Below are 25,986 nucleotides of genomic sequence, written 5' to 3' on the forward strand. Positions count from 1 at the left end.
ATAATAAGCCATTTAATAATTAATAATAATTTGGCCACTAAAAATATAATAACTCCCAAAATACTCATCATTTAAATATGTCATTTGAAATAAGAGTCATACCTATTATTTCTCCATGTGACCAAATGCACTTTCCAAAAATAGAAAGGGTCCATCTCGATGAACACCAACTTATTGCAAATAGTAAGTACACAAAACTAAGCCCAAACGAAGTCTGATCTGAGCCAAACAAAGACCAACCTGTAGCTTACTGAGATGTGGAGAAAATAAGACCCTCCCAAGTCAAGCCAAGCCACTACCACAGAAGACCCTCTATCCACAATAATCAGCCTACGAGGATCACAATAATAGGCTAATCCTTAAAACTCCAATGCTGGAAAAAATGGGGACATTACAAGTTTGAAAAGGGAACACCTTTCCACTAAAAACAAGGGCAGAAACTAAATAATTGATTTGAAGACCCAAGCAGTAAGAGAGGAAGCAAATTCCTTGAATTCCTCAAATTTCATAGATTCAAACCTTGAAAAGGATAAATATGTTAAAGTCATACAAAGACTAAATAGATAGAAAAGAATCATACAATATGTCAAGCAAACAAAGAATATATTGAAGTCAAATAAAAATATGGTTCCCAAAGACAAGAAATTAGAATACTTCTTCTCTACCATTTTTTGGGATTATATCAAAACACATGCTCGTGCTTCATACTTTTAAGAAACTCATTTCCATCAACAAAACATATTCTAGCACCACTACATACCTTTTCTTCTTTCTCCTTCAATGGCTTCAACTTATGTTTCACTCCATCCTTTGTTAGAATGTAGGTATTTGCTCACCCATCATGTAAAGGATGCCTGTCAAATTGCCATGGCTTACCTAGCAGCATATGACATATGTCCATAGGTATGATATCACAAAGCACCTCATCTTGTTAGCTTCCAATCTTGAACTTCACTAGGCACTGCTCATTGACCATGACCTTGTGGTCATCCTGCACCCAAGCAATACAGTATGGATGTAGGTGTTTCTACCTCTTGAAGTTTAACTTTGTGACCATCTTTTTTTAACCCCAGATTATCAGTGCTTCCACCATCAATGATCACATCACAACACTTATCTTCACATTTGCACCTTGTGCGAAACAAACTCCTCCCTTGATCAGGTTCACTCTCACCACTCAACAAGACTCTTCTATTAACTAGGACTTCTCCTCTTTCAGCATCTTCAGAATGGGATGATTTGGCATCTTCATCAACATGTGCAACTCTAGTCTGGCCTTCAGTTCTTCTATCAGTCCTTCCTTGGTGCTGGGAACATTCAAATGCTTTGTGCCCTTCTTCTCTGCAATGAAAATTTTTCCACGGAAACCTCCTCTTCCAAATCCTTTCCCTCTTCTTCTTCTCCGTTGATCTCTATTGTTTTGATCATGGAAACAACTGGAATCATTTCCTCTCTAGTTTTGACTGCTGTTGCCAGCCTCATCCTTGTTCTTTTGATCATCATTTCAGCCTCCATAAGACCATCTGCCAGATCTTTCACCATGACCTCTTCCACTATTTTTGCTCTCAAACTTATTGTTCAGCTTTTCCTCAACTCTTAGGGGAAACTAGTATGCCTCTTCAATATTGTTCATTCATACCAAACTCAACTCCTAAATGCTTGGCCTCAACCCATTAAGATAACGAACAACTTTCTCTTTATCAACTTTTGCATGGTCGGTTTTGATGAGAAATCAATAGAACTCCTCGGTATACTCCTAAACAAATCTTCCTGCTTGCTTCAACCTTTGCATCTTCTTAAGCAAATCAAGCTCATAATCCACCAGAATGAATTATCGCTTCAATTTAGCTATCATCTGATCACATGTGCTAATTTTGTCCTTCCCTCTTCTATTTTGCTCCAATTGAATCTCTTGCCACCAGATATTCGCATGTCCCTTTAGTTTTGCCTTCGCAAACCTAACCCTATCAGGATCCTCAATATCTTCATACCTCAAGTATTCCTCCAATTCATTGATCCAATCGATCAACTCCTCAAGGTTAAGATTTCTCAAAATGTGAGAACCTCAAACTAAGGTCTTTTTCCAATCTTGGAAATGGCTTTAAAAAGTCTTTCTTAATCTAGGTTTAGAGCTACCTCTTCTTCAGCATTTACTTTTTCGTTTTCATCCTCGCTTTCATCTCTTACAGCAAGATTTATTGCTCTGCGCATTTGTTCCTCCAATGCTTGCATTTGTCTCTAGAGGGCACTTAAACCCTCAGGTGTAGCACCTACATCTCTCCACCACGCTCTCTTCGTGGAGGCATTTTTGTGCTTCCACTAAAACCCTAATATAAACTGCCTCACAATTGGCGATCTACCTACACGCTCAACCCAAACCACGGTCCTGGTGCAACTACCTCACAATCGACAATTTGTTTACACACTCAAGAACTCTTGCTTTGATACCACTTGATAAAAGGTGCTTCCCTCGATACCACAAACACATAACAGAAACAAAATAACAAAAATTTGTGAGAACAAAATATGGGCTTCTTATTATTGGCGCAAATGCGGAATTGCAAAATTTTGAAATACAATATGCAAACATACATGGGTGCCTTCCTCACAATAATTTGCAGCACAGAGTTGCGAACTATCACCCAAAGTTGTCTTAGACAATGTACGAGAATTCCTTAAATAGGCATTTTTACACCGCTCGAGAAGTTTCTAGACATCAAACCCTAACCCTTGAGACAAACTCACTCTAAAATTACATATGGAGTCGGCTCGATACACCTTTGAAACTTATTTTGAAAATTTTGGTCGACCCAACTTTGGAAGGCCATAACTTTCGAACCGTTGCTTCAATTGGCTATTATAAACCCTTTTTAGAATCCGTAGCTTCCGATCTAAAGGGCCCGACTCATGCAATCTCTAGTCGACCCCATTCCGAAATCCGCAATAGCTCCATGAATACTCATGATATGGCACTGAGCCTCAACTAGTAGGCTAATATATCCAAGATGAACATCCCCCTCTGAAATTAGGACATTCTGAGCTCGTATGGCTGACTTAATAAGTAGCAAGCCTCTAGAAACAACAACTTTGCACTAAGACAACCTTTATTCAAGAAACAAAAAGGAAATATTTTTGGGGTTATGCAAGATTGCTCTTACACCCAGGATGCTCCTACATCAAGTAATCACAATAGTAGATGCCTATATGAGGTGTACAATTTCAGACCAATGGTTAGATTTGTAATGCATGAACCCTAATTGCCCTCAATAAAACTTGAATGCAGGCCTAGGTAAGTAATCACAGCCTGTCAATTTATGATCGTAGCCCTCCAAAATTGTGTGCAATCACTCCAATCATGAACGCTGCCACGTGGATATGAATTGCAGCCTCTATTTGAAAGATTGCAGCATACATTCAGACCATACACAGTCATGAAATGATTGCCCATCTTGATTAATTAACGCAGAGATATAAAACAGATATATAGATGCCTGAATGCATATAGAATGAACGCACAACAGCAGAGATAGTGAGCGCTCAAAACACAAATATTTAACACCAACTTTCAGCACCACAAATAGTCCTCGAAGAACAGTAGACACAATAAGGAAGATGCCCAAATTCAGATTGAATAAATAATTCAATTCACCATACCTTAGCCATGAATTAAATCAAAATCCCAGACTTAGAATGCAATTCCAATTTGCTATACAACAGCAGCAAATGGATGCCAGAATCAAGAGGAATCAGTCCTCAAGAATTCACAACCTTCAAACCCTCACCAAGAAAATATCAAGAGCAATAGACAAGAATAAATCTATTTGCATTATGAAACCTCTTTTATATAGCACTTGGCTTCTCCAAAACACCTTTCATTAAAGTTGCTTCATCAACACACCTTTCAATCAGAAGCTTCCATCTAATTATTTTAAATAAATAACACCAACATACGTCTTCAAGAAGACACTTTTCACTTAAGAGGCTTCTTCAACATGCCATCAAATTATAACACTTATATGATAAAGTTATTTATCAAGATAATCTTAATAAACAACTTATAATATAAATCTCCATGAATTCACCCAATCAATTATTGAAGAAGCCAAACCACCTAGTGTCTCAGTTGCACTACTAAAAATAGGAATATAAATAGCAAGTCAATCCACATATACCTTCAAAACACCTTGCCCGCTCACAAGGGTCGCAATGATGAACTGACCAATCCTAACTATAGGTACCTACTAAAATGGGAACATTGCAGAACACTATCATATGACTAATTCAACTGCTAAAAACAATGTTGTATGAAAATTATATTTTTGTTGTATATCTTGATCAATCTTTTGTATGGTCATATGTTATTGCTTGTCTTGTGGCAATCTATTGTTGTTCATCGTACAACAATCTTTTGTATAACCTCCCTATATTGTTGCCATTTTACAACCTCATTCTCTTGCTCATGTTGTAATCTTCCAAATTGTTTTCTTTCCTTTCCATTATGGGGGCTATTTTAACCTGAAGTTTCTATTATCATCGTATAATTTATCCAACACCATCTCAATTGCTCAATTTCTACCATACACAACTTTCAGGCTGAAAATGATTCCCTAGTATGGCCCTTGCTAGGTGATTCTAATGAAGTAATTATTGGATCTTCTAGTATATTTGAATTGGTTCTTCCTCTGTAATGTTCCTGACCCTGACATTGCTTGCTAAACGCCCAAACACAGAACACAAACTGGTCGCATACTGCTATTTAGGTAACTGTACGGTTGGAGCAAGTGAGCAAGTTGGTCATACAAAAAGTGGAAGAAGTGTTGACCGTACGGCTAGTTAGAGGGCGTACAGTAGGGTGACTGATGGTCATACGAAAGTTGGGAAAGAAGGCCACGCAATACTTGTAGGGTGGGCATACAGTTATGACTCTAGAGGTTGTATGGTCAAAGTGGAAGTCTGTGCGGTATGGATTGGGTCGTACAATGATGATGGACTACACAAGAAGGGTTGGAGGCTGTACGGGGGTTGTGGGATGTGGGTATGGTGATGGATTGGAGCAGAAACAATATGTCAGAGATAGTCAAATATACTCTTGCCAATACACAAACAATAATATATACTAATGTAGTCCAAATATGAATATATTCCAAAAGTTGTGTGACTTGTAAACAATAATAATGCTCTGATTTGCCTGATCCAAGCCAAGAAATACAATGATGGAATAGGGTGAGGGTTGAATCCCACCAAAACTACAAGAGCCAAATAGGGGAAATCTTTCACTTCCGAAATGGTGAACAAACCAAAACTCCAATAGGAATTCGAAGAACAAAGAAATAATCCAAAACACATCCCACACCATGCTTAAATACCCTTCGAAGAAAGTTCCAGAGGGTTTACAAATATAGCCGATGGCCAAACCTATGCAAACAATAAAATAAAAAATGGGTCTAAAATATACTACATCAATCGGCCCATGAACAAAAGTTTGATTAATTAATTATTTTATGATAGGAATTAAAGTCCTTTCGTCCCAAAATTTGCTTGTCCTCAAGAAAATGCAATGCCGAGTGTTGCAGAATGTGTTCACCTTCCCAAGTCGCATCGTCCAACAGCAAGTGTTTCCAGCATACCAGGTATTCCCTTAGGGTACGGTTCTGCAGAGTCTTCTCATGTACATCGATGATCTCGGTCGGTTCCAAGACGAGCTTCCCTTCTTCATTGAGCAGTGGAAGATCAGTAGTTACGGCAATGTTTTGCCCCATGGCTTTCTTTGGGCAAGAGACATGGAAGACATTACGAATTCGACTCCCTTCTAGAAGTTCCCGTTTGTAGGCAACCTCACCAATGTGGCAAGCTACACAATAGGGACCATAAAAACGTGGCTTCAAATTTTCTTTCTCTTTTGCCTTCAATGAGGATTGCTTGTACGGTTGGAGCTTGAGATAAACCAAGTCTCCTACTCCAAAACTTCTCTCCATTCGGTGTTTGTCAACATACATCTTTTGTTGATTATGTGCCCTTTGTAAGTTCTCCTTCAAGAATCTCATAATGTCTTTTGTCCTTCCTGAAGCCAGTCCCTCGCCCTCGGTGCACAGCTATCACACAACACCATGTCGATAAATGAAAGGGTTTCATATCTGTACAATGCTTTGAAGGGGGTCATCCCAATGGACATGTGATAAGTGGTATTGTAACAATGTTCTCCCAGATGCATCCATTTGATCCATGCTCGTTATTGTGCTAAAACATAGTTCTGGAGGTAGCCTTCTAGCCACTTGTTCACAATCTCCGTCTGTTTGTCTATCTGAGAGTGGTAGCTAGTACTTGGCGACAATTTTGTTTCTACCAACCGAAACACTTCTGTCCAGAAAATACTAATAAATCGCCCATCTCTGTCACTAACAATGTTTCAGGGTAACCCATGAAGACAAAAAACTTCTTTGCAAAATAAGTTTGCCACCTACGCGCTTGAATGTCTAAGGAAATGGCAAAGGAGTATGCATACATCGTCAGTCTGTCCACCACCACAAAGATACAATCATTCCTGTTTACTTTAGGGAGTTTGGTGATGAAGTCCATAGAGATGCTTTCTCACTTCCATTCTGGTATAGGAAAGGGCTACAGTAACCCAACAAGTAAAGTGTGTTTAGATTTGTTTTGTTGACATACTGCACATTCCCGTACATACTGCAATACATCTTCTTTAAGGCCCTTCCATGAAAACCTCTCCCTGAATTGTCTATAGGTTTTAAGAAACCCTGAATGTCCAGCCAAGGGTGAGTCGTGTATTTCCTTCAAGATTTTTTGCTTCAATTTGGAGGGTTTTCATGGAAAGGCCTTAAAGAAGATGTATTGCAGGATTTTTTGCTTGTCCTTGAAGGGTTCCTATACACAAAATACCGTACATCTCGAGCTCCTGGCTAAGGCGGTGGTTCCTCCATGTCATACTAATGCTGCAATTCTCTCCGTATGGTTCAAATTAACCATTTTGGTGTCATTATGGGGATGGTTGTCTTTTGTGGGTAGATCCTCTTGATCGTCCTCATCATCGCATACGACTTCAATATAGTGTATTTTTCCTTTACCAAGGCATCTGTGCCCAGGTTTGTTATCTTTGTCCTTTGGAACTACTAGCCGTTTGGAGTGTAACCTCGAGAGGATGATGTCAATGATGAGGCCATGCTCCGCACTTTTTTGATAGCCTCCGAAAGGGTGGCAAGATTGAAACCTTTTACCCAACCCCTCAATGGTTCCGTCATTCCGTCCATGAAGAGCACTATCTATCTCCTTTTGGAAATGTTCATGACCAAAACAGAGAGATTCTGAAATTATGTGATCTATTGGTCAACTGATCCAATTTGCCTCAATTGTGCCAATTCTTTGAAATTAAATTTTGGATCTTTAGCATCAAATCAATCAATCAATCTTTCAGTGAGTTCTACATAAGTATTTATTTGGTCATGCCCCAGTGTAATGGTACCATGATGCCACCATTCATGCACCACTCCCTCCAAGTGTAGCATTGCGAATTTGATTGCTTCTTCTTCTGGCATTGGATTAAGTTGGAAGTAAGTATCAGCCTTCATTACCCATGCTTGAGGAGATATGGACCCAGATCTGTCAAATGGTGACAAATTCGAATTTGATTGCTTCTTCTTCTGGCATTGGATTAAGTTGGAAGTAAATGTCAGCCTTCATTACCCATGCTTGAGGAGATATGGACCCGGATCCGTCGAATGGTGACAAATTTACCTTAACTTTCTTCTGAGATTATCATTAAAATATCCTCGGTTTCCGCCTCCGGAATATCTCATTCTCAGTTCTATGTAATCTTTGTAGGATATATCTTTCTCCAAATTTGCATTCTTCTAGTCTTCTTTCAATTGTCCTTGAACTTCCTCAAAGGTTGTCCGCTTTCCTCCATGTGGTACCTCTGTCCGTGGAGGGAAAAACGACATGGAATTTCAAGAGCGTGTTGGGTGAGGGTTTACTTTACCCAACACCGAGTCCGCGCTGTGACCATTTTGTTCACCAGATATTTTATTATCTACCAATTTCCTGAGAGTTTCTTCTATAAGCCATTGAGTATCATTGATCTGTGCCTGATCCCTCGAAAGATCTCTTAAATGTGTCGTGAGTTCGGCAGCAATGGGTTCTTGTTCCACCATTCTATCAACTGAACGGGATCTTCTTCTCCTCTAGCTATAAACTCCCATTCACTGTCCACAGGCTAGTAGGATAGTTAGCTCTGATATCACTGTAATGTTCCTAACCCCAACGTTGCTTGCTAAACGCCCAGACTCAGAGCACAGACAGGTTGTACACTACTATTCAGGTGACCATACAGTTGGAGCAGGGAAGCAAGTTGGCCATACTGAGAGTAAAGGAAATGTTGGCCGTACGGCTAGTTAGAGGTCATACGGTAGGGTGACTGATGGTCGTACGGCAATTGGGAAAGAAGGTTGCACAGTACTTGTAGGGTGGTCGTACAGTTATGACTCTGGAGGCCATACGATCAGAGTGGGTTTCCATACGATATGGACTGGGTTGTACGGTGATGATGGACTCCACAGGAAGTGTAGTAGGTTGTACGGGGGTTGTGGGATGTGGGTAGGGTGATGGATTGGAGCAGAAACAATATGCCAAAGATAGTCGAATACACTCTTGCCAATACACAAACAACAATATATACTAATGTAGTCTGAGCATGAATATATTCCATAAGTTGTGTGACTTGTAAGCAATAATGATGCTCCGATTTGCCAGATCCAAGCCAAGAAATATAGTGATGGAATAGGGTGAGGGTTGAATCCCACCAAAATCGCAAGAGCCAAATAGGGAAGATCTTTCACTTTTGAAATGGCGAACAAACCAGAACTCCAACAGGAATTCACAATACAAAGAAATAATCCAAAACGCATCCCTACTACTACCTACACACTGTGCTTAAATACCCTTTGGAGAAACTTCCCGAAGGTTTACAAATATAGCTGACGGCCAAACCTACGGAAACAATAAAATAAAAAATGGGTCCGAGATATACTACATCAACCGGCCCATGAACAAAGGTTTGATTAATTAATTATTTTATGACGAGAACATTACATCCTCAAGCAATATAATGGGCAAAAACAGAGGACCAATTTTGGGGATTGGTTAAATGCCTATTATATTGTTTCATATTGAAGATTGATTGGGTGTATCAATTTTAGATCAAAGTTTCCTCCATCACTTCTCTTTTCTCCTTCTAGCTAAAACCACCTGTACAATTCATTGCCCATCTTTTACCATGAAATGTTCACTAGTCAAGGGAAGCATCAAGCCAGAGTTTTCTAAATATGGTCACTTGCAACAAAGTATTGATTTTTTCTTTGCTATCATGTATTAGTTATTATAGGAATCGTTGATAGATGGTTGTGGCCTGCTTGGCAACTGTCAGGCCTTTTAAGTGGAATTTGCATGGTCAAGGAAAGGAATCTAATCCTTGGCTAATCCATTTTGATATACTTCTATAATAGCCCCATTTGTGAACAAAGATATATTTTACTGCTCTATATGTTAATTATTTCATGTACTACTGTTATCCAAAGAAGAAGTAAACAAAATGGATAAAAACTAAAGCATGTTATATCTATCAATCAATTGAAAAACATTGGATCTATTTCTTGCATGTATGTATTGTGTCTAGGAGTGGCATGAAGAAAAATTAATTGCAAACTAATTTCAATTAAGTAATTAAGAAGAAAGTTTACCTCCTGAATTGAAGCGCGGGTTTCAGAGAGGCCACCAACATCCTCCCAACCCATGCGCCCACCTTGGCTACCAGTTTTTGCAATGCCCCTCATAGCAGCTGGAAGAAAATTCTCAAGAGCTGTTGAGAAGTCTTCAATGACCAACCCAGGTTTACTTTCTGTAGAAGCCAACTCTTGTGATCCCTGAGGAGAAACAGATCGTGTAACAGCAGCATGGATAGCCCTGTCCACCAAAACTTCCTGTATCCATACCAAGTGTACCATAAATAGGTAAAAACACATTTAAAAATGGCTTATCCCTCCACTAACAAAGCAACAAGCCAAACAATTTCTAAGCCTAGGAGGCAATTTTAACATATAACTTAGGTCTTCACTCAATATTCTATAGAGAATTTTTCTTTTTCTCAAAAAGATTTTATTACAAATTTACCCTGCTGCAAAAAGTATACATACCATCCACCAGACTATCTCTCATTTCTTAGAGAACCAAAAACTAACAAGAATGGCCAGGCAAAGCCACAAACCAAACAAGTTATATGCCTAGCACGTCATTTAACATACAGTTTAGGATTTTGCTCAATATTCTATAGGGGATATTTCTTGTTCTCCAAAAGGCTTGATTAAAATGTTGCAAACACTATGCTTTCTGTCTATTACACTATCTCTCATTGAACAAGCACTTGAACCAGCCATAAAGGTTTCATTACTTGTCCTCTATAGCTTGCTAAACATTATAAAACAACGACAAGCTAGAGAAAAACAGAGGGCCCATTACTGCAGAGAAGCTTGCAGGTGTGATATTTTTGAAACTGCCTCTCAGAATGATTGTTGCAGTAAAAGCTAGCTCTGTTTGACATATCAACTGATTAAAAAGAAATGAATTAAAAAGGCAAAGAACAATTCAGTATGGCATGTACAAAAAGACAAGACAAACAGTAAAAGCTATAATTCAATTTCCCAAACTATAATGGTATGTGATATCAGAAAATCCTATTTCTATAGGAAATTGTTCAAGTCTTGTATAAGCCAGGAATGGAACAATGTTTGATATTCTACTTATGCCAACCTAAGGAACACAGACCATACATTACCAGATCAGATGTATCATAGCCATCACATTTTGATGCAGTTTCAGAAGCAACTTGCTCAGAGCACCACAACCCCCGCCTGGATATTTCATGTTTCAATATGGCAGCACGATCTGCTACAGCTGGTGCTGGAATTTGAACATGGAAATCAAACCTCCCTGTTTAAAGTAAGAAACACATATAAGTTAAGAAACTCTATGATTAGTTTCTAGTGAGAATGGTTTGTGGTTAAGTGATTCTAATTTCTTTCAATTAGCCACATTAATTTAGCAGTACTTAACCTTTAACTTTAACATGGTTGAGATTCCAAAAAAAAAAAGTAGGAAGATTGAAAACATAAAACCAAAATTAGTCACATCAATTTAGATGTCCTTAATCTTAAACAAGGTTGGTTGAGATTCTGATATTAGCATCAAGAAGATCTATTAAAAAAACCTGAAGAACACAAACAGCTAGGCAGAGCCCCTGGAGAGAGAACAACAGCCAAGAAAGCAATAAGGTTGACACCACATGGTCTCTGTTCTCTATCCTGCTTAGAATCAAAAACACAAATATGAATTTAGCTAGACTCTAATTAGGAATTTGGAATATCAATGAAACCTTTAATGCAATAAAATAATACTGCAGGATAAAAACCATGCAAAGAAACTAGTTCCATGCAGTAACTTCTCAAGTAGGGAGAACTGCTAAGTGTCAGCACCTGACATGCATCAATCAAATCTGCAAGAAATTCTGCCAAGCCCATTGCACTGCGAGAGTGCTCAGAAACCTCAGAGCCACTAGAAGAGGAAATAGCACTATCTAAGTCATCCAATACTAAAACTGATGGTGTATGATCCAGTGCCTCAGACACGGCTCTCCAAAGAACATCTCGAACTACCTCAGCTTGCTCTGAAGCCAACTCAGAGCACTTCACAAAGACTCTGCAATAAAAAGTTTTCAAATGATCAATACAGAGCAATTAAACCACATAAATGACAAGCACAAAATATATGACCTAGACATCTTCCAGATATTATATTTACAGCAGGATACTAAAAATGCACTTATGTTAGAGGTGACTTCATTTCCAACCCGCAGAAATAGGATGAAAATTGCTGTAAAAAGTATGAAAATTCTGCATGCCAACGCAGAAAATTGTCTCAAATATTATTATAAAAGAAAGATAAAAAGGTACACGTGAGAAAATATCTTTGGATCCTCTTCCAGCTGTCGTGCAAGAGCCAAAGCTAGTTGAGTTTTACCCGAAGCCTGGAAAAACAAAAGTATACATTAGCAAAACCAAGGCAATTGCCTAGATTACATGAGATAGCATATGATATTTTTACAGGGTACACACGACTACAGCATTAGAATCATTCACTTTGACCTGAGAATTCTAAGAATTTCCTACAAAGAGATTCAAAACAATGTCAAAGTATTTGCTAAACATCAACATGATGAAATTAAAAAGGTCGCAGACTGGATATGGAGCTCTGGTTTGCAGTGATGCTTAGACTCTTCAACCTTTCATGTTATCCCTTCACTCATCAGCCCTTTATTCTCTTTACTGATCCGTGAGCCAGCTGAAATTTGTCTTCACCTATTTCCATGGGAGGCCACATCCAACTCCATCAACTATTAAAATATTCTTAGTATCCTAGGTTCTTACCAAAGTTAGCTTGTCTTTCTAGAACCCTAGTTAATGGCCATTTAGACATATTCTTAGTTTTCTTAATTTGGTCTAATTTTAGATGTCGTCTTTATTTAAACAACCTTTCTTTTCAGTTCACACTATTTTTAGCATTTGTAAAACTATATTTAAGCGTGGTTATTATTAATACAATCAATTTTGTCTTTTAAAGTCTCATGGTATTGAAGTGGGAGCCAGCCTGGGTATGACTCGCTTATGGGAGGGTTTTAACTTTTAATAAGTTTTTCCTACAAAATTGTTTGTTGGGTTTAAATAATTTTTCCTTAAACATTATCTGGCCTGTTTTCATGGTATTTTCCTTCAAATAATTTTGTAGAGCTTTACCATTTTCCCTTCAAAAATGAAATCATGTTTCCCGATCTGTGCCACAGATTCTATGTTTGGTTTTAATTAATTTGTCACCTCAAACTCGTGTGCAGTTTTGATTGCTCTTTCTCCTCAAAAATCATTTCTGGCTTCTGTAATTCGCAAAGTTCACACGGGATTTTATGTCGCGTTCTGTTTTTGGGCTTTTACCAACTTTTTCCAAAAGAACAATTCTTTTTTACTCAAATCATGGTATCTTGCAATTTTCTTTGGGGCATCCTACTCATCTGCAAATGTTTGGAGGGTTTGACAATTTTACTCAAAATCGTGGCAACTAATCTCAAGTTGTCTTTGTCTACAGGGAAGGATAGTTTTGTTATTCATCATCAAGTGGGGCATGCTGTGACTGATTCTAGTCAAAGGTCGTGCAAATTCTGGGAAGGTTTGTGGCAAACTCTCATCTCAATGGCAGAGTCCGAGGCAAGCTCGTGTCTTGTTGTGCACCATTCTGAAGAAGGGAACAACCTTGTCTAATTTTTTTGGCTACTCTTGGTGATTGACATTTTCAATACACATGGAGGGTCTCAACTCTCAACAATAGCAAAAGGTTCTGAAGGATTTGTAACTATAAGAAATGTATTGTCTTTTATAGTATAGTTGATAGAATTATCATAAAAGAAGGGTATAAAACACTCTTGCTATATTTAGCTTGTTTTTCTAGAACCCTAGTTAATGGTCATTTAGGCTTATTTTTAGTTTTCTTAATTTGATCTATAGTTAGATGTTGTCTTCATTTAGACAACCTTTGATGCAGGAGCATCAAGCTTGGATTTTTGTGGACCTTATGGTTTGTGCAATTGGGGATTTGTTTGAGGCATATGGGGCAACCTTGTCCTAAGTGCGCATAGAGTTTGGAGTAATCATCTTGGAGTTAGAGCCATTTTAGTGGTTGCTGGTAATGTGTTCCTATTTTATTGGTGGACTTTGGAGATTGTATTTATGAGCTTCAATCCTAGGGAGTTGGTGTATGCGCTCTTAGATTGGATAGTTGGTTGGCACGTGGACCTATGTCTACATGCGCATATTCTTATGTGGTCTTATGAGTTAGTTAGGCATTATAAACTTGGGGCCTATCCTAAGTATTTAATTTATGCTATGTATTTAATGTTTGTAGCCAAGCCGACTTGTGGCTTGAGGGTGTATTTAATGTGATTGTTTATTTAACATTTATTATGCTAGGCCGACTTGTGGCTTTAGTATAAGTAGAGGGTCTTGTGGAGTCTAATGGAGTCTAGGATCATGGTCATTCAACATGGACAAGATGAGTAGCTAAGAGGAGCGAAGTTTGAGCAGAGCTAGTAGCTAAGTGTGGGCTTGGGAAACAAGAAGGTTGCTTGGAGGCTTGCGAACACAAGTTTAGATTCTTCTTGGAGTTTCTACTAGATTGTGGTTCTAGACTAGCTAGTGGTTGGATCTTGCGAGGTATTGCAAAATCGCTATTGTATTTTCTTATGTATTTGGTCATAACTCTGAAGGCTTTACAGCCTAGCGCATTGCATGCAATCAGTTATTTTATGAATAAAAAGTTGGGTTTGGTATTAGATCTTATTTCTTGCATTGTGTTTCCATTGTGTGGTTATTTGTTGGGGGCTAGGACATCTCCTTTGGGGATTCTCTTGCCTTGCACTGCATCAAGTGGTATCAGAGCCAGGTTTTCCTAAGCATATAGATAGATCACCGAAGTCGAGGCAATTTGCACCAAGACTTGGGGTGAAGATTATCTAATTGTGATTGGATCTTATCAATCTTGTGGTGGATTGTTCCTTCGGAAGTCCTACATATCTATGTTTTGAGGTGGCGGATCATGGTTCTGACTAGCAATTGCAGAGGACTTGCGGATGAATCAATGGTTGCGAAGATGGAAATTTGATCATGTTAACTGAAAGTTTGATTTGCTTGGTGATTGTTAAGAGCATGGATTTGTTGCAGAGGGTTTACAAAGATCTTGGAAGATGCCTCCGAGAAGATTGGACCCTTGGATGATTGCAGATCTCTATGATGTAGTGGAGAAGAAGATTTCAGAGATGTCTACTCGATTCGAAGCTAGTTTGACCGATCGAGTTAAGGAAGGGATGGTTGAGTTTCGTAGAGATTTATGGAGTTGGAGTCTACTGATTACGAAAGCGAGTTGCCTGGCCGATAGAAGACTTGTTTGAGAGAGAAGAGCACATAGCAAGGTTGAGGTTGAAGTTGGTTTTGTTGATCAGTTTGTGGAGTCCAATGCGGAACCTACAGAGCAACTTGTGGTTGTTGCTAGAGAGATTCCTAATCTTGTTGACGCTAGGATGGAGACTTGTTTTCATGATCAATTGGTGGGATCTGACATGAAAATTGCAGAGTATCTTATTGTGGATGATGAAATTATTGATCATGGGGATTTACATATGGATGAGGATTTGCATATGGTTGTTGATATGGATCTAAATTCATATGTTGTTGATGAGTTGACTGAGGATATGAATGTTACTACTGATGTGGAGTTGGATGTTGCTAGTGTGGATTCACTAGTTGCTGATGTGGTTGCGAATCTACATGATACTGCAGATCTATGTTCCTGATTTGCCTGTGGTTGACATGGCTGAGGATTTACATGTTGCTCTTATTGTGGGTTTGAGCTTACGTATTACTAAGTTGGTTTTGGATGTTGCTGACATGGATTTCGTGTTTGAGGATACTATTGTTATTGGTTGTGATCAGTTGCAGGAATTTTTGTTTATGTTCAGTTTGTTCCTAAGAGTGATCATGTTGATTGGGTTGTTAAGATTCATTTGATTCAAATGTTTGTATGGATGAAGTCGAGATAATGTATAGATTTCTTCTTTTGTCTAGGATGGATTGGAAAACTTTGGTGAAGATGAAGTTGGTTGGAGAAATTTCTTTTGGCATTGAAGTATGGGAAATACTTTTCTACCTACCTGGGAAGTCTAATGCAGGAGCATCTTGCATCATGAAATAAAAAGGCTTGTGTGAAATAATTTTTTTTAAAAAAATTGGAGAGAGAAAGTGACAAAAATTAGAGGAAAAATGATTTTTTTTTAAAAAGGGAAAAATGGAGAGAAAAGGCTTTTTCGCTTACCAAGGTGCATGGGTGGCATAAAAAAAAATTAAGAAAAATAGTTGTCATTTCATTTATCGAGGTGTGTAGGTGGCATCTTAGAATTTTGTGGAAAGTTCCTTAAATCATGCATTTAATATTTGTTGTGGTCCACAAAGGAAATGAAATTTTCTAATTGGCCACATGGTTGTGCTTAGTAGTATTTAGGTGGGAATCAAATATTTGTAAAGTAATTACATTTACCTTTTATCCCACATTGGTTGTGTTTGTAACATCTTGGGTAGTAAGTGCCTTTTTAAGCAAGGCATATAAGCATTTGTAATCAAGCTCTCAAGGTGTGATCTCTTCTTAGTAGAAGTTTGGAGAAGAGGATAAAGCACAAGAGCGTGGTTTGAGAAGAGCTAGTAGTTGCGGCTTGGGAAAACGGAGATTTCTTGGTGGCTTGCGAGCACGAGTTTAAAGTTTCCTTGGAGGTTTCTACTAGAGTGTGGATCTGGGCTAGCTAGGGTTTGGGTTGGATCTTGAGGATCTTGCAAAACAATTACTTGCTTTCTATTTGGTCATAATCAGGACAGCCTTACAACCCGACACATTGCATGTAATCTGTTATTTTATGAATAAAGAGTTGTGTTTGGTATCAGATCTTATATCTTGCGTCGTGTTTCCGTTGTATGGTTATTTGTTGGGGGCTAAGACATCTCCTTTGGGGATTCCCCTGCCTTGCACTGCGTCAACCTTTCTTTTTAGTTCATGCTATTTTTAGCGTTTTTAAAACTCTATTAAGTGTGTATTGTTAATACAATCAACCTGTTTTTTAAAGTTTTATAAACTATCCTTCCTCTTAAAACGAGAGAGTCTCTAAGAATACCACCCAGTTTTAAGGGAATGATATCCTTAAAATGATGCTTCCCTTCAACCATTTGTCATAGCTTCTCACCATACTTTTAGTACGTGCAGAAAAAAAAATTTGTTCAATAACATTTAAAATGTTGTTCCCTTCAACACAAGGTCTTATTCATTGCTATAATGCTAAGTTACCACATACACTTGTTGAAGGCCAAAGTCGAGAGTCGATTTGGTTCAAAGTTTGGTAAGGTACAAGTTTGATTGAAATTCGTCTGCAGACTAAGCAATTTGCACCAAATTCTCTGAAAGGAACCTGGTACAAATTCACAAAGACTTGACTTTTGGAATGTTCGTGCGAGCCTAGAAGGAATTTGGGTCAAATATCCTTATAAGGTAGAAATTACAATTTAAAGGCGAGGTGTGTCTAATTTAATAATTTCTCAATGTTTATAATGTTAATTAATATCTTTATACTGGCCTGTGTTTGATGATTGTTAATATACTAATATATGGTTGATAATTAATGTTGAAATTATTGTTTTTAAAATTTGAATAAATATATTGATATGGTGGTGTATTTTGGCATTTTGTTATCTCATTTGGACTAAAACGTTAACATATGTGGTGGTGCATTTTGTTATGTTACTTTAATATTAGCATAGTGTTGTATGAACTTATTTGCTGCTGCATTTACATACATACATATATATATCAGTGTAACAATGGCACTGGGGTACGTTGGGACGTCAATATGCCTAGACTAGTTTCCAGGACGGGGGGAAAAAGGGCCTCAATTTTGGGACAGCAGGGGGAGGGTAGGGGAGTGCTGTATACTATACGTATGGAACTTGAAAGACTAGTTATGAAATGATGTTTCAGTATAACCTACCAAATGAAAATACTTGAACATAGCAAAATTGCAACACGAACCAAAACCATTGAACATTCAACATAGTACACATCCAATAGTAACATTCAAAAATCAAAATTTAAATAGAAATTCATGTATCCTTCTCACCGCCGGCATGGTTGTGGAATGGCAGAGGTGAGGGTGCTTGGGTACTCCAAGTACCCGGAACGGGGACAAGTACTTCGAGGGATTTTTTTTTGGCCAAGAGGGGGGTGGGGCTCATCATAAAGCATGCCCCATGAGTTGTTTTTCCATTTCTCGATAGACAATTCTCTGCTCTTCTACACAAATTTCTATTTAGATTTTCACATCTGGACTTCACACTTGTCCATTGAATTAACAAGACTGTCATTAACTTCCTAGTATTACTGGACTTCACGTATGACACACAAAACCAACAAAGGAACAACAATGAATTTTAATAAATTATAAATTCTCATGTCAAACTGACAAGAAAACTTGTTAAGTCATGCAAAAAAGACTACAGTACAAAAAAATTGCATGGGTAAAACAGACTACAAAGTAAAAGTGCAATATCAAGACAGCATTCCAAATTCAAACCACTTACAGGTGGTCCATAAATAAGTACATTGCCAGGAAGTGGAAGACAAAGGTTGCTGATAATCCTGTCAGAAATTGGAGATGAAAGCAGTGTAAGACCTGCACCATTGACAAAACCAAATCAGATTTCACCTGTAAATATTAAGAAGACAAATTCAACATAATCACCATACACAGATACTGAATTTAAGAAAGCAGAATGTGATACGCTTAAGAGCTTCAGATGCAGCAGGCCCCATCCAGGTCAATGAGGAAAGTAGTGGCCTGATGCTTTTCTCCAAGTATTTCTCGGATTCTGAGTTAAAAAAAAGAGGTGGACCCAGTTTTGCCTCTAGAATTATTGGTCTCAAAGCAGTCTCCTCACTTTCACCTAAAAGTATACTCTTCTCGCATTTATAAACTTGATTAAGTTTCGTCAAATGCTTCCTCATGTGATTGCTCTCCTGTAAGTCACCATTTTGTAACTTCTTGCTACTATCAACAGAGAAAAGAAACATAATTTCACTACCAACTTGCCCAGTTCCAGCACTTTGCCCAGCAGGACAGTTATTCTGAGCATATCTTCCAGAATCAGGATTCAGTTCAAAATGCAATACAGTATCCCTGCCTATCATCAAAAAGCCCACATCCGTCCCTGTAGCAAAATTGGACAGAAGACTGATTTGACTAGAAATCCAAGACTGTAAAAGGAAATTTCTACACTGATTAGTACTGGGAGCATCAAATTCCTCTTTTCCAGGAAACCATATGGGACCAATGGCAGCAAATATGTCCTCATGTTCGGCATATTTTTTCTCCTTTACTTTAGAAACTTCACCTAATTGCTTGTATTTGTCTTCACTTTCAATAAAATCATCATGACCATCCAGAGAATGTGAATCAAAATCTTTGTTAGACTTATCACTTTGAGATGGCTTAAAATAAACAGGTGAAAGTACAATCCCAGGAATCTTAGTGACTGGCCACGTGCACCCTTTAACAACCACCCCTGCAATGACAAAATGTGATTAAGACAAACCAGCTCTTTTGCGAAACACAAACAAATAATTCATATTGAAAACATATAAAACCATCCCAAATATTAAATTATCATCATACCCCTGAAATTCATACAAGATTCTACAAGGTCCCCTGTTCTTTAACCTAGTCAAAAAAGGAATATTCCATTCTCCATGTAGGCAATCAAAGCTTCAAGTAATCCAACAAATTATGCAAATGAATACAGATTTAAGGAATTAATGGACATACTGGTATGTAGATATGCACCAATATAGAGGCGAAGTGAACGGGCAAGCATAACATGTCCTCTTGCTACTGTATCAAAAATAACAAGTTGGCATATAACTTGTTTTACAATATCTTTACCCTCATCAAGAGCAATATGATTTGCCTGTTCATCATCCTTTTGTTCCTCTTTCCTTCCATGACGCCTTCCATTGTTCTGGGGCCTTTTACTACCAACAGCTATAGGTGTTAGAATGACTGGTTGTCCATTGGCCAGTGAAAATCTTTCTGCTGTAATAGAGGAAACAAATGCCATGGATGTTGGTACAACACCAAATCTAATATTCATATGCTCACAATTTTGAACTAGACTTCTATCTAGTTCTTGAACTCGCAATGATGCTTTCGTGTTGGAAGCTTGATTTACAGGTTTAGCTGTTTCTCCTGTTAAATTTGACTTTGGAAGCTTAACATGCTCCTTTAGGTCCACTACAACATCTATTCCTGGCACCAAACGCACTAACACGTAGCAACAAAGTCAGTATTTATAATTATGCTTTAACAAGAGCATAGCAGAAAAAATGTGCACAATGACACTTTCCCACTAATATCATATATGCATTTACAGAAAACATCCTTGCAACTTTGGAATTTCTCTCACAAATCTCTTTCACAATCAGTTACTACAATTAGGCTTACAAAAAATGTCAATCTTACACATCCATCAATTTTAATCTTCCAGGTCACTTGCATGAAAATAAACATGAAAGTTAAAAACCTACTATAGTGAAAAATGTATGCTGGTAACACCAAAAGATAATAATGTACTTTGAGTAACAAAACACAAATGCATTTCATGGCAAAAAAATCATGAGATAAACCAGATCATAAAGCAATAAATATAATACATTGGTGCATCTTAAAAGTCTTTGCACATAAAGATATGTTTGATTGGATAGAGGGAAAAACAATATACCCAAGTTACAAGGTTAAAGAACATGTGAACAACTATAACAACCAAATGATTAAAGTGCATTGTAGCTCTATAAATAGATGTCTATTATTGAGTGCATTAGTTTATCTCAGAAGCTTATTTTGAATATGATGTGGTGCATTGATCGACAAAAGAATATGCAACTCAAATATTATGGGATCAGGCAGCTGGAAAGAAATAGTATGAATAGAATATTAACATGACAGATTTGGTTTTTTTTCCTAGTTTCTTTATCAAACATATCATGTAGAAAATGACATTAACGAACAGGATTACTCCATAAGAAAGAAATCGATTTCATGCGAGGGCATTTTTCTTACCTGCTGATTGTTCAGGTTCAGTTGAAGCTACTGACAAAGTGATAAGAGTATGCCCATGTAGCCAGAAAGGAAAGCTTAGGCCTTCCTGTACAATGCCAACCTGTACATAAAACAATTCCTTAAACTGTACAAATTCAATGGTGTGACCATTGCATGATGCTCAAATATTTAAACTTACGAAATGTTGAGCTACTGTATGGAGCATGTGAACATTTAAAATAAGCAATGCCATATTAAATGCTTAATAATTCCCTTTTTCTTAATAAGCGTCACTACAGAAAAAAACAGTTACCCCCTAATCCACAAAGTATTCCTTAAAACATGCATTCACAAATAGAGGCAATTTAGTCTCTAAATGCACAAAATTTAATAGTGGTAATGAATGAGGCATATCTCTTGAGTTAGCAACAGACACTAGAAATAATCTCTTCCAGTAAAAGGTATCCGTCTATTTTAGGTGGCAGTTATAATATATTTTTCTCATTTTACTTGCATTGAATAGTCAGTTTGAGTTAGATTTCTTTAAAAAAAAAATCTCAGCATTATAAAATACCTGATTCAATATTTGTTCTTCAGCAATCTCTTTATTAAGTGCCAAAACTGCATAATCATCTCCAGTTGCAGGTTCGAGTGTAACTTTAGTTGCCCTTGGCAAATCTGTGTATGCTCTTACCTGCACTTGGATTAAATCTGGTAGGCCAATGCAATCTGCTAATTTTTCTGCCACCTTATCAAGAAAGATGAAATTAATATTCTTCTACATTAAGAATAATTCAAATCATAATTTTGAAATTTCAAAGTGAATATCAAAGAAAATACTAATTAGGAAACTATTAATCTTGACTGCCTTGGACACAAATTGAATCCAGAAAAAAAATGGTATTATATAGGACTAGAAAACAAAAAGCAATGTTTTTGGAACAGTTCACAAGACCATGAACATGTCTCGTGGTCAAGCAACTGATAGAAAAACGAGGCTATATGACAGACAGGTGCCCACATACTCTTCAATTTCCTAACATTTTCAGATGATTTCCACACATTAAGAATTTATCTTCTCCAAAGTGTAATTTATAGCATCCTTGTATCTTTTATTGACAATTCCCATCAAATAATTCGAACCAAGGTTGAAAGACTCGGTCTCGACAATATCTCAGCTGTCCTAAAAACAAAAAAGCCTAACACGTTCGCTTTTATCCTTTCAATTTTTACTGTCATTTTTAACTTTTCTTTGTTTCACTTTTTACATGATTAATTTGCAGAAAACATACATAATTTGTAATGACCCTTACTATAAAGGCCGCTGAAACCCTCAAACTGGACTTAGGAATTTTGTCAAACAGTTGGCATGTAACCGAATAAGGCTGCAATATTACTAATTGTTGTACAACGAAACCTCAATATATGATGCCAATAATGTATGAACAACAATTCCAGATTATAACACTACCAATCTAAGAGATAGATGACAATATGAAACTCAAATATGAAGTCCAATGCAATTCTGATTTTTATGACAGCAAATAGAACTGATTACAATGAGAGACTGTCACAACTATGAACTTCTAATACATCAAGCTCTTGACAATGCAATGTTATGACATGAACAATAACCCAGTTCAGATTTGGAATGCAAACGACGAAACTTTTACAACAGTTATTAATGACTGGAAATAACTATTTATGCAATGACAGTGTTGACTGTTCTAATGCAATATTTTGGCAATCAAAACTTCAGTTTGTGCACCTGGAATAGCTCCAATTTTGCCGGATATGAATGCTGATTTAATGCCACACAAAGACCTCACAATCTGCCCCAAACCGACTCACAAAATCACTGCTGCTGCCCAACTGACAGGGCCGTATAGGTACGGCCTGGTACGGCTGCTAGATAAAAAAATATTGCAGCGTTTTTTTGTCACTCCAAAAGCAATAAATCTGGGCGCCTAGGGTTGCTAAACAACCCCCTAAAATATGAAATTCATCCGTCAAGCCAATTAGGAGTTATGAGCAAAAACGTGGGTCCAAACCCTGGACTGGCAGTTTGAAAATAATGCACAACTGTGTCTTCAAACCCTGTTAATCAATCCACAAATGCTAGGGCACAACTGAAACCCTTATTCCAACCAAAGTAAACCCTTATAACCGAATCTCAATGAAGTCCAAATGAGATGGTTGAATTACCAACTCCTCAAATGCAACAATTCAGGTGATATTTCACACCCTCAAAGTCACCAATCCAAGGGAGTGATTCGTTCCCAAAGATCAAATAATAATTTGCAGACCCAAGAGACTACAAATTTGCTCCACAATGGAAGAAGTAGAAGAAATCCCAAATCCAAGCATGTCCAAAATGAGAGGCCCAGCCCTCTATTTATTCACTTTTCTAAGAAGTTGCTAGACCTTCTAGAAAAATCCTTTATAAAATCTCATTATAATGCACTTTTTCTAGAACTTCTAGAAACATCCTTTATAAAATCTTATTATAATGCACTTTTTATAATAAAGTAATTTTATAAAATAAAAAGTGCAACTCAACTTAAAATTATAACATGTAGGCCCCAATAACACATAATAATAAAATATAACCTCTTAACACTTCTTCAAGAGCAAGATATGACCATCTGATCCGCAGAATTGACTCTCTCTCCACACCATTTGCCTACGAGAGTCTGGAATAGGCAAAATCCATGATCAATGTCATGTCGAACTAAAGAGGGGACATTACAGTCCGCCCCTCCTGAAATTGCTTGGCCTCAAGCAATCTCAACGCCGGGTGCTACAAAATAGCTTCCCCCTCCCAAGTAGCATCCTCAACAGGTAGATCTTTCCACTTAACCAAGTATTCTCTGATCACTCTTCTGCGAAGCTGCTTTTCTCTGCTCTCCAGGATGGATTCTGGCACTAAAAATCAATTTTCCCTCATCGTCTAAAGGAGGTAATACTGCGGAAGGCACCACATTCTGACCCAACGCCTTCTTGAGGCGGGACACATGAAACACATTGTGCACCCTGTTGTCTGCCGGAAGCTCCAACTCATAAGCCACCTCACCAATTCGCCTGATAACCCTGAATGGTCCGTAATAGCGTGGCTTGAGTTTCTCTGCACCACTCTTCTTAAGAGTAGATTGCCTGTATGGCTGCAACATGAGGTAAACCATATCATCCACCTCAAAACTACGCTCAGTCCTCTTCTGGTCTGCATACTGCTTCTGCTGGTTCTGAGCTCTCGCAATATTATCTTTGAGAGTAGCAACTATATCCTTACTCTCCTGTAATAATTCTCCTGCACTGGGTACCCGGCTATCGCCCAACAACAAATCCAAGAAACTAGGTGCTTCATAACCGTAAAGTGCCATGAAGGGTGTCATCTGTATAGTGATGTGATATGTAGTATTGTAACAATACTCGCAGAGATATATCCATCTGACCCAAGCTCGCTGCTGAGCTACCACATAATTCCTTAAATACCCTTCCACCCATTTGTTCACAATCTCCGTCTGACCATCGGTTTGTGGGTGATAGCTAGTGCTGGGTGTAAGCTCCGTGCCACATAACCGGAATACCTCCTGCCAAAAATGACTCATGAAACGGCTATCCCTGTCACGCACAATGTTCCGAGGCAATCCGTGCAATCTGAAAACCTCCCGAAAGAAAACCTCTGCCACCTGAGCTGCTGAGTGGGTAGTGGTGATAGGAAAGAAATGAGCATATTTTGTTAATCTATCTACCACCACATAAATACAATCCCGTCCTTGTACCTTGGGCAAACCTGTGATAAAGTCCATGGAGATGCACTCCCACTTCCTGTCAGGGATCGGAAGTGGCTGTAGGAACCCTGCCGGATAGGTGTGTTCTTGTTTGTTTTGCTGGCAAACAAGACACTCTCGAACGTACTGCAAAACATCAGCTTTCAGCCCCTTCCAAGTGAACCGCTCACGAACTGACCTGTAAGTCTTGAAGTACCCGGAATGGCCTGCTGTCGGTGAGTCGTGAAATGCTCTCAAAATCAGTTGCTTAACCTTCGATCCTGAGACTAGGTAAATCCTGTTCTTGTAAATGATTAAATCATCTACAAGTGTGTATCTGGTATCAATCACTGTTCCCTCCACTATATCGGAGGCCCATGTATCCCTTGCATACTTTGCTATAATCAAGTGTCGCCAATCCTCTGATATATGAACCATAAGAGTGAGGTGTGGCCTTCGAGAAAGAGCATCTGCAACAACATTCTGAGTTCCCTTGACATATGAGATGTCAAAATCATATGCCTGCAACTTACTTACCCACTTTTGTTGGCGATCATTCAGGTCCCGCTGTCCCAAGAAATGCCTCAAACTGTTATGATCAGTTTTAATACAAAACTTGCTACCCACAAGATATTGTCTGAATTTGGCCAAAGCATACATGATGGCCAACATCTCCTTACCATATATACTAAATGAACGCTCGGGGCCTCTGAGCTTCCTGCTCTCATAAGCTATGGGGTGCTTATTCTGCATAAGTACAGCACCTACTCCCTCTCCAGATGCATCACATTGAAGCTCAAATGGCTTCGTGAAATCAGGTAATGCTAGAACTGGGCACGTAGTCATTATCTCCTTAAATCTCATAAAACATTCATGTGCCTTCTGAGTCCACACAAATTCCCCTTTTTTCAGTAGATCTGTCATGGGAGCTGCATGTCGTGAGTAGCCACTGACAAACCTGCGATAGAAACCACATAAACCAAGGAACCCCCTCAACTGTGTAAGGTTCTCTGGTGGAGGCCAATCAACAATAGCGCGAATCTTTTCAGGATCCATCCGCACTCTATCTGCACTAATAATATGTCCCAAATATAACAGCTCGGTCATCCCTAAGTCACATTTGGACTCTTTTGCATACAAGGACTCCTTCTGTAAAATGCTCAACACTGTCTCCAAATGCTCTAGATGCTCCTGCCATGATCGGCTATAGATCAAAATGTCATCAAAAAACACCAACACGAATTTCCTCAACTGATGGTGGAAAACTCTGTTCATAGTGGACTGGAAAGTGGCAGGTGCATTGGTCAGGCCGAAAGGCATGACTACAAACTCAAAGTGCCCACAATGACATCTGAAAGCAGTTTTCTCAATATCTTGTTCACAGACTCTAATCTGGTGATATCCTGATCTCAAATCAATTTTCGTGAAATA

At 38.2% G+C, this 25,986-nt stretch overlaps 1 protein-coding gene across 6 annotated transcripts in view; it reads right to left on the reverse strand.

The window, feature by feature from the left end:
- PEX1 (peroxisome 1) overlaps positions 1-25,986 on the reverse strand; it is a 154,687-nt gene that overhangs the window by 87,013 nt on the left and 41,688 nt on the right. For 5 of the 6 annotated variants that reach the window (XM_089825450.1, XM_089825446.1, XM_089825447.1 and 2 more), the window contains 10 exons: positions 21,360-21,533; positions 20,807-20,906; positions 19,517-20,011; positions 18,477-19,256; positions 18,276-18,367; positions 12,015-12,088; positions 11,538-11,760; positions 11,273-11,366; positions 10,841-10,995; positions 9,750-9,989 (listed from right to left, as the gene is read on the reverse strand). In XM_089825450.1, coding sequence (XP_089681576.1) covers positions 9,750-9,989; positions 10,841-10,995; positions 11,273-11,366; positions 11,538-11,760; positions 12,015-12,088; positions 18,276-18,367; positions 18,477-19,256; positions 19,517-20,011; positions 20,807-20,906; positions 21,360-21,533 — 2,427 coding nt within the window. The remainder of the gene's footprint in view (positions 1-9,749; positions 9,990-10,840; positions 10,996-11,272; positions 11,367-11,537; positions 11,761-12,014; positions 12,089-18,275; positions 18,368-18,476; positions 19,257-19,516; positions 20,012-20,806; positions 20,907-21,359; positions 21,534-25,986) is intronic. The other variant, XM_089825452.1, reaches the window with a different exon arrangement.

Source organism: Cupressus sempervirens, chromosome 4, assembly GCF_028749045.1.
Source record: "Cupressus sempervirens isolate cs-2001-9-10 chromosome 4, ASM2874904v1, whole genome shotgun sequence".
Classification (NCBI taxonomy): Eukaryota; Viridiplantae; Streptophyta; class Pinopsida; order Cupressales; family Cupressaceae; genus Cupressus; species Cupressus sempervirens.